General features: G+C 36.5%; 1 protein-coding gene across 10 annotated transcripts in view; it reads right to left on the bottom strand.

The window, feature by feature from the left end:
* Positions 1-10,813: 10,813 nt before the first annotated feature.
* The window catches only part of LOC126753329 (dnaJ protein homolog 1), a 59,689-nt gene continuing 55,842 nt past the window's right edge, over positions 10,814-14,660 (bottom strand). For all 10 annotated transcript variants that reach the window (XM_050464687.1, XM_050464692.1, XM_050464686.1 and 7 more), the window contains exon 7: positions 10,814-11,646. In XM_050464687.1, coding sequence (XP_050320644.1) covers positions 11,416-11,646 — 231 coding nt within the window. In that variant the 3' untranslated portion in view covers positions 10,814-11,415. The remainder of the gene's footprint in view (positions 11,647-14,660) is intronic.

Here is a 14,660-nt window from a genome sequence, read left to right as displayed (position 1 = left end):
GATGTGTTGAGGGTGAGGAGGGTATTGGTGTATAAAGAAGTCTATGGTTCGATCTTGCTTTGGGGCACTCTGGCAATGGAGTTTCAATGATGTGTGATTTATTTTCGGTATTTCGAAGTTTTCTTCGCAAAAGGACTAAAATAGTTTTCGCGTCTATATAAATATGTATGTATTTGGTACATGAAATATTTTTATATTTTAATATTTTTTTATAAAATGTTGTTTTTAATAAATATTTTTACGCGTGGTATGTTGTGTTGTAATGAATTCGAAATAATTTCGGCATATGTTATATTTTCTCAGCTTAATAACGTACTAGATGCTATTATGGTGGGCGGGAAATGTGACCAGAAGCTAAGTCTTATGGAAAAATATTCAGCTGTCTTTTTGAAAAATGTGATTTATTTAATACATATATCCTTTTAGATGATACAAATGACTTTTGAAGCTAAAAGCAATTATAAGTCTCGCGAATTTCCTATGAAAGCCGCATCTAAAAACTCCTATCCAGTTAGAATTTTCTACTTTTTTTTTTAACTGATAAAAGTTATACTTTATTTAGTTATTTCTAATTAGCAGATTAATTTTAAGCCTTTGTAGTACTTCTTCTTATTATTTAGTTTTGTAAACCAAAAATTTTGAAGCCAATGCTTTTCCTGATCCCAATCTATTCGGAACTCTGCAAGAGTTGAAGTCCCCAAAATAAATCTTCGAGATTCAAGTTTTACTCAGAGGAGTTTATCATTATTCCCTAGCCTTTACAATGACTTTTAAAGAGTGAGACTTTCTTGCAATTTTAAACTTTTACATCTCTTAGCAGTATATGATCCATCTGTTGATCTCAATTCCTTCGAGTATTTCGAATGACGAATGACACGCGTGTTGTTTTGCTCCAAGGTCTGAATTGTCCGCATAGACTTTGGACTTTACATATCCCCGCAGGAAGAAGTCTAACGGTGTGCTATCACACGATCTTGGATCCAATCGATCGACCCAAAATGTGAAATTGTCTGCTCGCCGAAGTGTTCTCTCCATAAATCCATTGATTGATGCGATGTGTGGGAAGTGGCGTCGCCTTGTTGAAACCAAATGTCTCCAAGATCACGAGCTTCCATTTCAGGCATCTAATAGTCGCAATAGTTTTGAAGAAGTATGAACCGATGATTCCTCCAGTCCACAAACCACACCAAACTGTTATGTTTTTCTGGATGAAATTTCATCTCTTGAATCTCTTAAGGTTGCTATTCGCCCAAGTGCGGTAAATTTGTTTGTTTACATACTCATTGACCCAGAAATGGGGCTCATCTCTGAATACAAAACGTCGGACCTCCTTAGAACTTTTCAAGAGGCCGAGCGACTTCAATTCTTGCACAAGCTATATTTTGTACGCTTTCAATTTAAAATATTGGCTTAAAATGACTTGGCGTTTCATACGTCAGTCCACGTTGCTTCGAATGACACCAAATCGACCCTTCACGGTCTTCGTGTACTCTCTCATTCTTTACGAAGTGTGAATTTTCGTAATAAAAATTAACGGTTTATAAACGCTGTTCAGTCATAAGTCTTTCCATGATGAAATGCCAGACAATACTAAACAAAAATAACGTGATAGCACAACACGACTCACGCGTGATCTGTAAAAAAAAGGCTATTAAAAAAGTACCTCTACTTGGATCACCAGTTATTAGCTCTTAGCAAGTGTCACATCGACACTGTCTCATAGGCACTCATGTTGTGAGGCTAAAGATTTTTGAGGACGCAACTTGTCAAAGTTGCATTCAGGAAGATGAGGTGAACACAGCTAGACACTTTCTCTTCCACTATCCAGTTTTCGCCAGACTAAGGTTGAAGCATCTTGATTGCTATGGCAGCCTCTAGGTTTTTTCTGATATGCAACGGTTTTATTGTCTGGACAAATCGGTTTGAGTCGGGATGAGTCAGTTTAGCCATGTTCGTCTGTCTATTTTTTTAAACGCAAACTAGTGCCTCACTTTTTGAGATATCGACCTGAAATTTTGCATACATATTTTTGTCCTCAAAAATAGCATATCTGTTTGCGCCCCCGATATTGGATCACAATAGCAAATGGCTGCCGTACTTGTTTATTTGTGAAGGATTTGTAGCTCTGATGCAACCGAAATTAATAATTTTTTTTTATTATCAACAGTAAAAATTATATACTCTGCGTCAACTTTTTCTGATTTTCCAAACTAATAAGTGGCCTATACCTCATTACTTCTTCTAATGATGCTTGAAAGCAGCATCTGAGATTAAGCTCAGCAATTAATATTCTAATTTGATAACACTTTAATATATGTATAAGTATTGTTTGTTTTGGAAAAAATTTCCTGGGACGTGACCCGTGAAACGTGAAAAGCTTAATTTTCTTTTTCGATTAAGTAAATGTTGAGATTTGTACATATTTTATCTCTCTCTTTGGTTTTATTTGAAAGCTCTCCGAATTGTATTCAAATTTTTAATTTCAGCTAAAATACGTACTCTCAATTGATTATCAATTCAATTAGCTTAATATCTTACAAACATACATACATATGTACGTTAAACATTTATTCGTTTCAACGAAATTCTATAAACTACTAATTAAGCGTTTTACTTTACGCAAATTAACCAGTTGACATTTTACGCATACAATTTCACACATGAAAGTAAAATTCCAATTTAGCACTCAATGGCATGTGCGCACAACGTACACACACACACTCACGCATGACGTAAGTTTGCACACAAATATTTTTCAAAGGCTTTATTACGCACCGGCAGGCCTACCTAATACCCAGCTGGCTCATTAATGGTATTTATTTACCTGTGAGCACAGCTGGAATATTGGGGCCGATTAATGGTTAAAGGACTTTAGCAGCAACTAAATATTTGAATGGTATGCGAGCAACAAAGGCGGGCAATAAAGCAGCCTGCCAGCCAACAAGCACTAACAAAGTTTGCTTGTAGCTTTTCCACAGCAACTTTGTATAAATAATTTTAAGGCTTGCGTTTGTATGTATGCACATATATTTATATTTGCATGTAAATAGGTATGCCGGTTAGTGTGTGTGTGTGCCTTGTAAATGCTTTAAATATTTATGATGCCAGTTAACCAAAATGAAGCACACGCCATGGCGTATACGTAACATTCAATGAGAGAGAATGTTTGGATGGGGTGGTATGTGTGTGTGTGAATGTTTGAGTATCAGCAACATTATGGCGTAAACCGATATGTCCGAATGATATGTAAGCACACACACACTTCGAACCAAATATTTGTGTTAGTGTATTAGTAAATATGCATATACATATGTGAGTGTGTATGTATTAGTGTACTCATAATACACATAATTGCAATTCCATTTCTATGTCTGTCCGTCTGGCTGTATTCAGCGCGCATTCATGCATCTAATAACTATTTATAGACGCCACATACAAATACATCAATATATCTGCACGTATGTATGTGTGTTGGTGTGCACATAAGTGTTTGTTGTAAAATTGTGCGCAAATAGAGTTGCGTTTAGTTTATCTGTGTAAACTTCAGTTGCCCGCATTTCGCAATGCATTCAGCACATTGGCAAACTAAACGCACAAATAGTTCATCTTCAGCGACGCCAGCCGCCGCGTCAGTGTACTGGCTGAGCAAATATGCGCGTTATGAGCTGGACCCTCGCTGCGGAGTGTTTGTGTGTGGACTTATCATATACTCAAATATATGCTCATCATATTTGTACCGACGTATGTATGCACTTGCTAAGCACTCTCACATATTTACTTGATTTCCTAAATGCTTTTGGAGTATAAGCGAATAAACCGCAAGTGCTCGAAGACAACGTACAGTGGAGCTTTAAACAATGCTGTTATGTTCAATATGTTTTTGAGAGAAAAGTGTTATAACAAATCCGAGTGAATTAATTGAGATTTGATAAATTTCAGTCAGTTTTTTATTATGCTTATCGCATCTCGAATTGAACTCGTTAATACCGTTTTAAATCTCGTCCCTAAGCGACTTATATTTGAAATTGTCATTTCCTCACTGCATAATCGTCTCTTTTTCGGTGCGGCATTAGTTTACAATTTTTTTTTCGAGATAAATCTCAGGGTTCTCAAAAAAAAATTCCAAATCTATTTTTGCATAATTTATATCATTTGAGGAAGAACTTCAGAGCCGATACTACAATAATCGAAGCTGTCTGTTCGAATAATGAAATAATTTCTTCGAAGTCCCGAATATTGTAAAGATATTTTGGAATTTTGGCACATTTTTTTAAATTATTCTCGAACTCTCCTAATCCCGAAGTGAAGAGCTTTCTGATCTCTGTCAAGTCAGATAGTTTTCTTTCGTTCTTTTGCGGATAAAGTATTTATTTGCTTACCATATCTAGTGTATAACTTTCTTTGGATACTATTTTTATTTGCAATTCTACAATCCAAGATATTGAACGAAATAAAGATTTAGTTGAGTGATGTGAATCCCGTTCCAGTCGGGATCCCGAATTTTTTAACTCAGTATTTCTTATTCAGTTATTTCCTAATCCAGAAAATAGTTTCAATTTCATGCAGTATTGTTTTGATAATTTCAGAGTCCCGAAAATATTTTCACATTATCGATTCGATATTCGATTACAAATCCTTTTTTAAATCCCGAATGTTTTGTAGAATATTTTTTCATACATTTTTAGACTGAATGTTTCAAAATCAAAACCGATTCTCAAAATCTCGAACTACCGAAATCCCGAATTTATTCTGTGATCTTTCACTGAGCATTATTTCGGTATACAATAGGCCTTGCCAAATATTTTTATATTTCATTAACTACACTCAGGAAGTTCAGTAGTATGTTGAACAGCAACATGCTGAAAAAATCTTAATATTTACTGAATGAAGGCCATCATTAAGGAATGTTTCTTATTTATTCAATTTCAGCCATTTTCTCTCGTAAATGGAACGTGGTTGCGTGAAATGATTTTAACCATGATATGTTTCCTTTTTAACTTGAACTTTTTTATAGCATTCAAATTTTCATCAGACTCACCCACTGTACTAACTGTACTCATACGTCTTCCATAAGCTACCACGAATTATGCTTCCGAATTCGCGGTCATTTTGTACATTTTTCTCTTAATACTACTCATATGTTTATGCTCATCAACTCACATATACTGCTCACCAACAACTGACAACTGCTTCTGGCTGTCGGTAGTGCAGCAGCTTTCCACGTCCGCTACGGGTAAACATGTCTATAATGCTCGAACGTACAAAGATTGCTCATGTCTCGCTTTCTATCTGTCTATTTGTCTTGCTGCCTGCTGGCCAGTCTGTCTGCCTGCCGGTTATTTGGCGTCTGACGGCCAACAATCCAAGCAGTTCATCCAATTTATTCCGGCGCTGTGCGATAAACTCTCCAACGACTAAACTACGTTCATCTTCTTGTCCATCACAAAGCATTGGATAAACATTTCACATTAATTCTCGGCAAGAACACTAACCACAAGTCACGCAGCGCCCCACCCGTTCACTTTTGCCTAACCACATATGTATGTATGTATGCTCATATAATTGTTTAGCACGGCGGTTAAGGAGTGCGCTGGTAAGCTCGGCTGGACTTTTGCTTTGAATTCTCGTGTAAATAACACGCTTCGACGCTGTTGAGCCTTCTCATGCATCTTCGTCACAGTTGCTTCGACCAGCAACGCACGCCTTCACCTAAAACACCGCTGCACTTTTTATCACATACAAACGTGCTATATGTACTCGTATGTGTGAATCTTCCCAATAGTTGAGTCTTTGCTTGTTATTTACTATCTGCTTGTGCATTTTTTCATTCGGTTTGCTTTGCTCTGGTCTTCTTGCCTCCACCACAGCAGCAGCATTTCGTGGTTTTTTGCCTCAGGCATTTTTCTTTCAGTCGCTCTCTGTTGCAAGCCGTTGGAGACGTGCTCGCCGGCAAATCCAGTCAATAAATTGTACCACAAATGCGGTTGGCCGATACTGAAATCGATGCCGGTTCCACTGCTCTTGCTGCACGTAACGGTGCTGACCACAATTTAAGTGGATGTAGGGCTACCGAGCGTCGAAAGTGTGGGAGAGAGAAAAGTAGTGAGGCGGAAAAGCGGTGAGTGTGCGGTAAGGAGCGCAGAGGGGTAGTGAAAGTTGGCAGCTGGCTGTTGGATTGACTGTCTGGCGGGCCGACTGGCTGATTGTTTGTAGATGATTGTTGCACGAAAGTAGTCGAAGATTAATTTGGTGGATTTTTCATTTTTCAATATCGATTACGATTGGTGAATAATGATGTTGTGAAAGTTGCTCACACTGCGCTGGAACTGAAAAAACGGAGATAAAATAGTGATAAAATGCTATGGGAGGAGACTGTACTTTTTTGAAAAATTAGATAGCAATTGGTTACAAAAAAATTAATAATTGTGCTTTAAAATTTGGCAAATTTAGTAAGGCAGAATTTTTTGTGAGTGTATTGCGATGAAATTGTCAACTCTCTTGGGGAAGTATATCTTTTTGGTGTTTTTTCTGTCGAATAATTGGTGTCAACCACAGACTTCATAGTATCTTAACTTTATATTCTTATTTCTTCAACTGATAGTTGAATATACCCTTTACACTCCTTAACATAATCTCTTTCCTTTCTTCCAGTAAAGTCCATTTTTTAAGTGACATCGTCTTCAGACAATTCACTTTTCCACAACGATTTTGATTCTGTACTCCAATGTCAGAGAGGTCGGTCTTATGTCTTCATGCAATTTATCTCACCCGCTTTTTCTAATATTTCGCCCGTACGTACACCGGCATACTGTAGTTCCAACACCAAAACACCTCAACGATTAGATGAACATACTTCTTTGTTATTTGTTGTTTTTTGTCAGTTATTTGTTGTTTTGTCAAAACTTGACCATAGGAGAAAATTTCGGAAAGCTATTGAGTTGAAGTAAAAAGAATTGGAAAGAACTTATGAGACTACAAAGACAACCCTTTCAGTATCTCGAATTTCATATACAATATCTTACTGCGCATCTTTCATCTACATTCCCATACAAGTGATATTCCGTAGCAATGTAACTAAATTTACGACGCGAAGTTGAAGCTTTGTACGTACATCACTCGTGCTTAAGATGGTTAGAACTTCAATAATTGCGATTGACTCCTAGAAAAATTATTCTTTATTTTCATAGTGATTGTTGTCAGAAATTTTGAAGATATAAATTGGGTAGTCGAAAAAGTCTTTTCGTATTTCTAATCAAACTTCATCTTTTTTTTATATTTATAATGAACTTTAATGAACCAAATATGTGCCATTTTAATCTATCACTTTTTGCTATTTTTCTGCTAGTGACATTATTCCATCAGTCTAAACCTTTTCAGTTTTCTCGGCGAAAAACTGCGACAAGTAGTTTTCATAGGCTTCTCTTGAAGCCAACTTTACTCCATTAAGGGAGTTCAGTATTGACCGAAACAAATGGTAATCCGATGGTGCGAGGTCAGGGCTATGTGGTGGATGCATAAAAACTTCGCAGCCAAGCTCTCCCAGTTTTTGCCGAGCCATCAAATTTGTATGTGGTCAAGCGTTGTCCTGATGAAAGACGAAACCCTTTCTGTTGATCAGTTCTGGCCGTTTTTTCGGTTGCTTGCTTCAGTCTCATCAGCTGTTGAGAGTAAAATGTGGAATCAATTGTTCGATCAGGCTGAAGCAGCTCATAGTAGATGATTCCTTTCCAATCACACCAAATACTCAGCATAATCTTTCGAGGCGTCAATCTTGGCTTTGCGCTTATTTGTTGAGCTTCAGCATGCTTGGGCCGGGATCTTTTTCAGTCCATTAAATTTTTCATAGTCAATTCATGTGGTACCCAAATATCGAGTTTCTTTTTGTAGCCAGCCTTTTTTAAATGGTTCAAACCGTTTGCTGATGAATGTTTTCTAATAAGAAGAAAGTATATTTCCAATAAAGATTTTTAGTTAATTTATTGATATTCATAAACCCCGTCATGTTCGAGTGACAGGCAAAGATTTTTATAAATGATTGATATCTTCGTGCGTTAATTCAAACCACCCTGATGTAGAACTAAATTATGGAACTATGCTCCCTGCTCTTCATCTTACAAATAACATACCCGAAATTCCACTCAGCAAATGAACAGCATACTTGATGCCAACATCTACTTATAAAGACACATATACCTACAAATATTAGCTTAAGCTCTAGCAATCAACACTTCCCTCTAGCTTCAAAATATATGGGACACCCTCGCATCTATGCACATATTCGCATTCTTATTAAAAGCTCATTAGATATGCCTTCAGAAGGAGAATTCTGGAGCATTCAAATAACACAAACCTATGTTAATATACATATGTACATATGTATGTGTAATTGAGAGTATTACTTACTCCACCGTCAAACTTCATTTTCACGGTTTTGGACTTACATACATACCTAAATACTTAAGTTTTTTCATATGTATGTATGTATATGTATATGAAAGCGTATATGCCTTTATGCACGTCTGCAGACGTTGCACTTAAACTCCTCACCTCTGCAGCTGCTCCACAGATCTCCAGCTGTGCATTTGCACCCCTAAATAATATGTTGTTTTCGGCACATCTTCACACCACTCGCGCTCCATTTCACCAAAGCTTATCTGAAGTGCGTGGCCAATGCTTCCTTATGCCTTTAGATGAGCGCAGCAGAAGTCATATATGATGTATACGCGTATTAATATGTAGTTAAATCCCCTCACGAAATATGAAATATATCTTCTTAACAAAATTATAAATCACCCCCAAAGGTTGGTGTGTTTCCCTACAAACGCTTATTTTGAGCGTGTTGTTATGTGTGTGTAATATGTACGTATTGTTATTAGGAATTTGATTTGATTTTGCGCGCACCTTTTCCACGAAATGAGGGTTAAAATTCCTTGTTCGTCGAAAGAAAATTACGTTATTAACGGTGTTATTAATATTGCTCTAGTCTCGCGAAATATAATCGTAACAACGAGATGTTTCATGTGCAGCAAAATTATCCTGTAGTATAGATATGTATAGTATATGTCTGGTGGTGACACACGCCTGCATAAAGAAGTTGACAGATCGCGATGACTGCAGGAAATGTCAAAAGAAAGGCACCAGGACACAAATGAGCATCTCTTGTTCATCTGTACCACATTATCAAGACAACGCGTCAAACATTTGGGAGCCCCACGGTATTAAGCAATGAAAGAGGTGTCGATAGTGAGGCCGCGGAACCTATTGAAATTCGCACTAAGCCATGGCATCCTGAAGGTTGAATACTTGTTATGAACTACGTAACAGCATTCCTTTTGGCATCGCTAAGAACTAAAATTGGTCTATACGGGGCTCACGAGCCTATCAGACCAACGTAACGTAAAGTACATATATGAATGAGTGTTAATACTTGTTAATTTTTTTTTTTTACAAGCAATCAAAGAGTGAATTTTGTTCTGAGCGATTGAAAGCATCTTCATTTTGATTCACTCCTCCCCCTAAAAATTTTTTTTAATTTTATGTGCTTAGACTATTTCTTCGATATTTCTGACTATTTTTGTAAAGGGTTTTTTGTTTTTCTATCAATGGTATAAGCCGGATTGTGCTGGAGTTCAAAAGTTTTAGCAGTATAATTTTCCGGATTTTTGGAATTTACTGGATGTTCACTTAGTAAAAAAATGTTTAAGGGGAGGAGTGAATCAAAATGAAGATGCTTTCAATCGCTCAAAAAATAAAACGACTTTCAACACATAAGTTCCGTAAAGCCTATATAATTGCACTATAATTATCTTATATTTTTCCTACATCATTTTTCAACTTCCGTCTAGAAACTGTCAACAGAGGTGATTCAAAAAGTAGTATCTTCCACGAGATGTTCTGTGAATGCATGCCTGTGAGTATTGCATACTTTTAGGCGTAAATTTTTAAGACTTCAGTCACTGTATCGTTCAGTTCGTGAGTTCATAAGCGAAAGAAGAGAAATTAAAGCTTAACAGCTTTCTTACGCCGCTTCTCATACTTTAACTCATGACATAAAGTATTGCGCTCTTTGGTACTTATTCCTTTTGTAACATGCTAAAAAACAAATTGTTCTCAATTTGATTTCGTCGTTGGATTATTTTTCATTGCAGAATCTTATATACATATCTTTAAAAGCAAACTTTTTAGTTCAATGAATATCTAAGCAATTCGACCAATATATTTTCATATGGTTCACTCTAGTCTTCCTTATATTATTATCAATGTGAAATTTCATTGTCTTTTGAGCGATTCATTTCTCTTATTTTTTCCAAAAGTAATCCAGACAAATTATCCAATAATAAATATGACAGACGAACAAACGAAAACACTAACTACTATGTTGTTCTTAAAGTTCTACGCTATTTAAACACACCAGTATTGTGTTTAACTCATTCTCTTCTGGAATACTCAGGTTAGAGATGACGCAGACTTCAATATATGTATGTCTTCAAATATCTCTTTTATCATTTTTTCAAGGTTATAATTTGAGAAAAATAAATTATAACCTTGATTTCTTAAATATAATAATAGATTATATAAATATAATTTCTTCAACTTTTATTGCATCCATGAAAGAGAGCAAAAGCGAATGCGCCACTTAGGTTGACTTTCTAACGCTCAGCGAGTTTGACAATTGTTTCACTGACGTCATACTAGCGTTGTGATTTTTTCTCAGTTCTCTTGCAGGTGACACTTCACTGTCACTCATTCAAAATTTTCTCCCTTTCATTACTCTATAAGAAAGCTTTACTCTATACCAAAGAAAACAAGGTAATTTAGTGTGTTTTTCTAATAATTTAATGTTATTTCAAAAAATAAGGTTAAAATTAAAATTAAAACATGTAGAGGACGTAGAGATGTTGCATTTAATGTAATTTTAGTTGCTTTACACAAAAAATATTTATTTTCCGTTTTAATTTAAATAAATTCTAGACAGTAAAAGTAATTTGTCACAAAACAAAAAAGTTTAGAGAGTGAAGAAAGAGTTTGTTGATCCAAAAAAAAAAACAAAAACACGAAAAAGCAGACGGTTGATAGATGGTAGAGAGAGCGAGAGTTGTTTTGTTCTCTTCTAGGCAGTATGTGTTAGTGATTCGGGCAAAATTTTTGCACTGCCTCTTTGTTGTCTGATGATGTCTGCAAAATAAGATTCACTCTCATATATCGATGTAAATGTATGTATGTTTGTGGGGTATCAGCTGCGGCTGTTACTATTATATAAGTAATTCTTCATTTCTATTGCTTTTATTCACTCATTTGCCTCATTTGTACACATATACATATATATACATATACAGACTCTGCGCTCTCATTTCTACGCTCTTGCTCACTGCTACTGTTTATTTATCTCTGCTTACTAGTATTATTATTGCACTCTCATGACAACAACTCCTTGAGCAATTCCTTTTGTTCGAAGGTCAACTTTTCCGGGAATTGTATATCGAACGCCACCAAAAGATCACCCTTTCGCGACGGATCCTTGGGGAAGGGCAAACCGTAGCCTTGTATACGTTTCACCGTATTCGGTTTGATGATCTCCATCACGGTGCTGATGCGCAAGCGATCGCCGGACATTGTAGGAACTTGGAAGATCACACCGCAGAGAGCCTGCGTTTGAAAAGAGAGACAAAAGAAACACAAGTGCATTAGTAAAAGATATCTAGTGAAGCGAAACAGTATAAAGCGTAGGAACAATAAATAAAAACAACTTATTTAGTTTACTGCCGCCTTTTGAGCGATGTATTTGGTGTATCAAAGGGATTTTAAATATCGTTCAATCAAAGACCAACTAATCCGCCCACAAATAAACAATTCAATTTCCTTTCCATTTTCTTTCTTCCTTTTTTTGCGTCCTCAACCTACAGCACGCCTCGACTACTTGTTGTTGTGGCTGCTGCTTGTCGCCAATTCAACAAATTATCAATCTTCCTTACAACTAAATACGCATACAAAACTGTTTATCCTGTCGGCTACAATGGAAATCGTCTATACTCAACTAATGCCGTTACATTTCGTCTTGCTATCATATATACATACGTGTATTTCTGTGTGTGTGCCTGCTTTTCATTTATATCTTAATGCGACATCTAAATCCTTTTTTTTATATACTTAATCGCGCTTAAATATGCTGTTGACAACTTGTTTGCTTAACAAATACAAACCACTAACCATCAGCGCATACACACATACAAGCTTTGCCTATTTGAAAGCCCCCACCACCTGCTAGAGCTTTACATTCAGTTCATCAATTCACTTTCGCTTTCACTTAAACATTTGTTGATTTTAGTTTTATTGATTGTTTTTCGTATAACTGTAAATACATACTTATGTACATATATGCTTACTTACATATATATATATATATGTACTTATTTATAAACCCTGTGAGAATTATTTATTTGCCTAGTAATATACGAAAAGTCATGTGTCACGACTAAAAAGATCGGGACTGTCAAGAAGAAAGTGTTGCGTTATTTCTCCACCTCATCTTCTTCCATACAGCTTCTGCAAATGGCGTCTGGTAAGATTCCCAACCTTACAGCATGGACGCCAATAGGGCAATGATTTGTTAAAAGCTCCACAACTAGGGAAAAGCTAGCCTTACTGAGGGGCAAAGAGATCACTAGACCCGCTTCCATTCTACCGATAGCGGTTCTAGGGCGCCTTTCCTTGTTAGCTCATCAGTTTTACAATTTCCTGCGATTTCGATATGGTCCAGCACTCATACCAATCTTATTACAAAGACACTCGATGCTACTGATAGCGAGGTTAGACACTCCTCGACCAACCCTGAACGCACTGTAATTGAGTTCAAGGCTAGTATCGTCGCGACTCGATGATCTTAGTGATCCGGTATGAAGTCAAAATGTGTGACGACATCCGTGTGTACTTTAAAGAACTCAGATTCTCTGAGTCTGATAGCCACTTTCGCAAGCGTAAACAAAATGGCGTTTAGTTAGATAGTTGGAGTGGATCTTAGTGCACTACACATGCTGATGAGCGTCGCCCTTACATGCTCTCGAATTTTTTAAAGTATGGTCTTTTCTAGAGTCCACTACCACATAAACACTCCATGGAACAAAATGGGCTTGACTATGGTGTCATCGAGCCAGAGGTCCACTTTCGATGAGAGATCCTGTCTTTTGCCAATGGCTCCTCTACAGCAGTATAAGGCAATCATGCCTTTTTTGCTCTCTCTTCGATACTAGAATTCCATGAAAGCATCCTATCCAGGATCAGCCACAGATATTTCACTGTATCCGCCGGTTGCAGACGGATATCTCCCATATGTGGCAACGGTGCCACCGGAATCTTATATCTTCTAGTAAATAAAATCATCTAGGTTTTACTTGGGTTGATGGCGAGACCACTACCGACCGCCCAGTTTGTTACGACGCTGAGATACTTCTGCATCAACTCGTACCCATTATGTGACAAACGATTGTTCGTTCCTGCGGTGTTATATTCCACGATCTTGGGGCCACGTCACCGACCCAGGACTTCATTTTCGAAGAAATATGAACTAATGTCCTCTGTACATAAATCGCACAAAACAGAGAATTTTCTAAGATGTAATGGTGTTAAAAAAATCAACTCCGAAAAAAGTATTGCCTTATTGAAAGCGACACGTCTGAAATCACATTCTTTATTACATCCTTAATACATAAAAGAGTGTCATGGATAGGTCCAAGTCATTGAAGTCCGATGTAGTAATGAAATTTTGGACCCTAATATACGAAAACAATTAGAAATAGAAAAAGGTCTGTATCTTGATACAGTAGTGGTCCAAGTTTTATCAACGTCTTGTCGATTTTACAATGGAAACATCGATTCCAATCGGGCACATGCGTCTGTATATGTGCATATACAGTATATGTTGACATGTCAAAGCTTCTTATAAGAACGTTTGTTTATATGTACATATGTATATCGGCACATTGTTGGCAAAAATGTCACAAATCCTTTTAACATATCCTTTTCTCTCAACATACACACAAATGTATTTATACTCATTGGTTTTGCTATTGACGACCATTTATTCGCTGTTGACACGCACAAATTCGCACACACAATCTAAACATGACCATACATACATATGTACATAAGTGTATAGGAATATGTAGGACATACATATGTATATACTTTTAAGCCTTAAATTCAGGACGTTTAAACGAGAGATGCTGTTTGCTTTTGCTTTAGACGAATATTTTATTCTCCCACTTTTTTCAATTGCCTACTTATTTGTTTGTATTTATTGTGAGTGAAAGTCATCCATCACCGATTATTTTCTATAACAAAACAATGATCAAAGAAGTGTTTGCGTTGGTAAGTATTGTTTCATAAATAAAACAAAGTGATTGGAAGAGTGTTAAGGCCTAGCGATGAGTAACAAATTCATAAGTAAATAAAAAAAATGTGACGATTTTTTGAAAATAATTTACGTAAATATATACATCTACGGGAAATATATTGCGAACTCGCTTAAACGGCAAAGTCAGTGTAGTGTCTTTTTTCATCGCAGTGAATTCACTGATTGAGCGTACTTTCTTTGTCCCTTACAAAATAATGAGCCCATTGTATATTAGAGATCGATATTTATTGCCTAAAGTCAAATTAAGATT

This window comes from Bactrocera neohumeralis, chromosome 3 (genome assembly GCF_024586455.1).
Source record: "Bactrocera neohumeralis isolate Rockhampton chromosome 3, APGP_CSIRO_Bneo_wtdbg2-racon-allhic-juicebox.fasta_v2, whole genome shotgun sequence".
Taxonomy (NCBI): domain Eukaryota; kingdom Metazoa; phylum Arthropoda; class Insecta; order Diptera; family Tephritidae; genus Bactrocera; species Bactrocera neohumeralis.
This window is presented reverse-complemented; position numbering and strand designations above follow the sequence as displayed.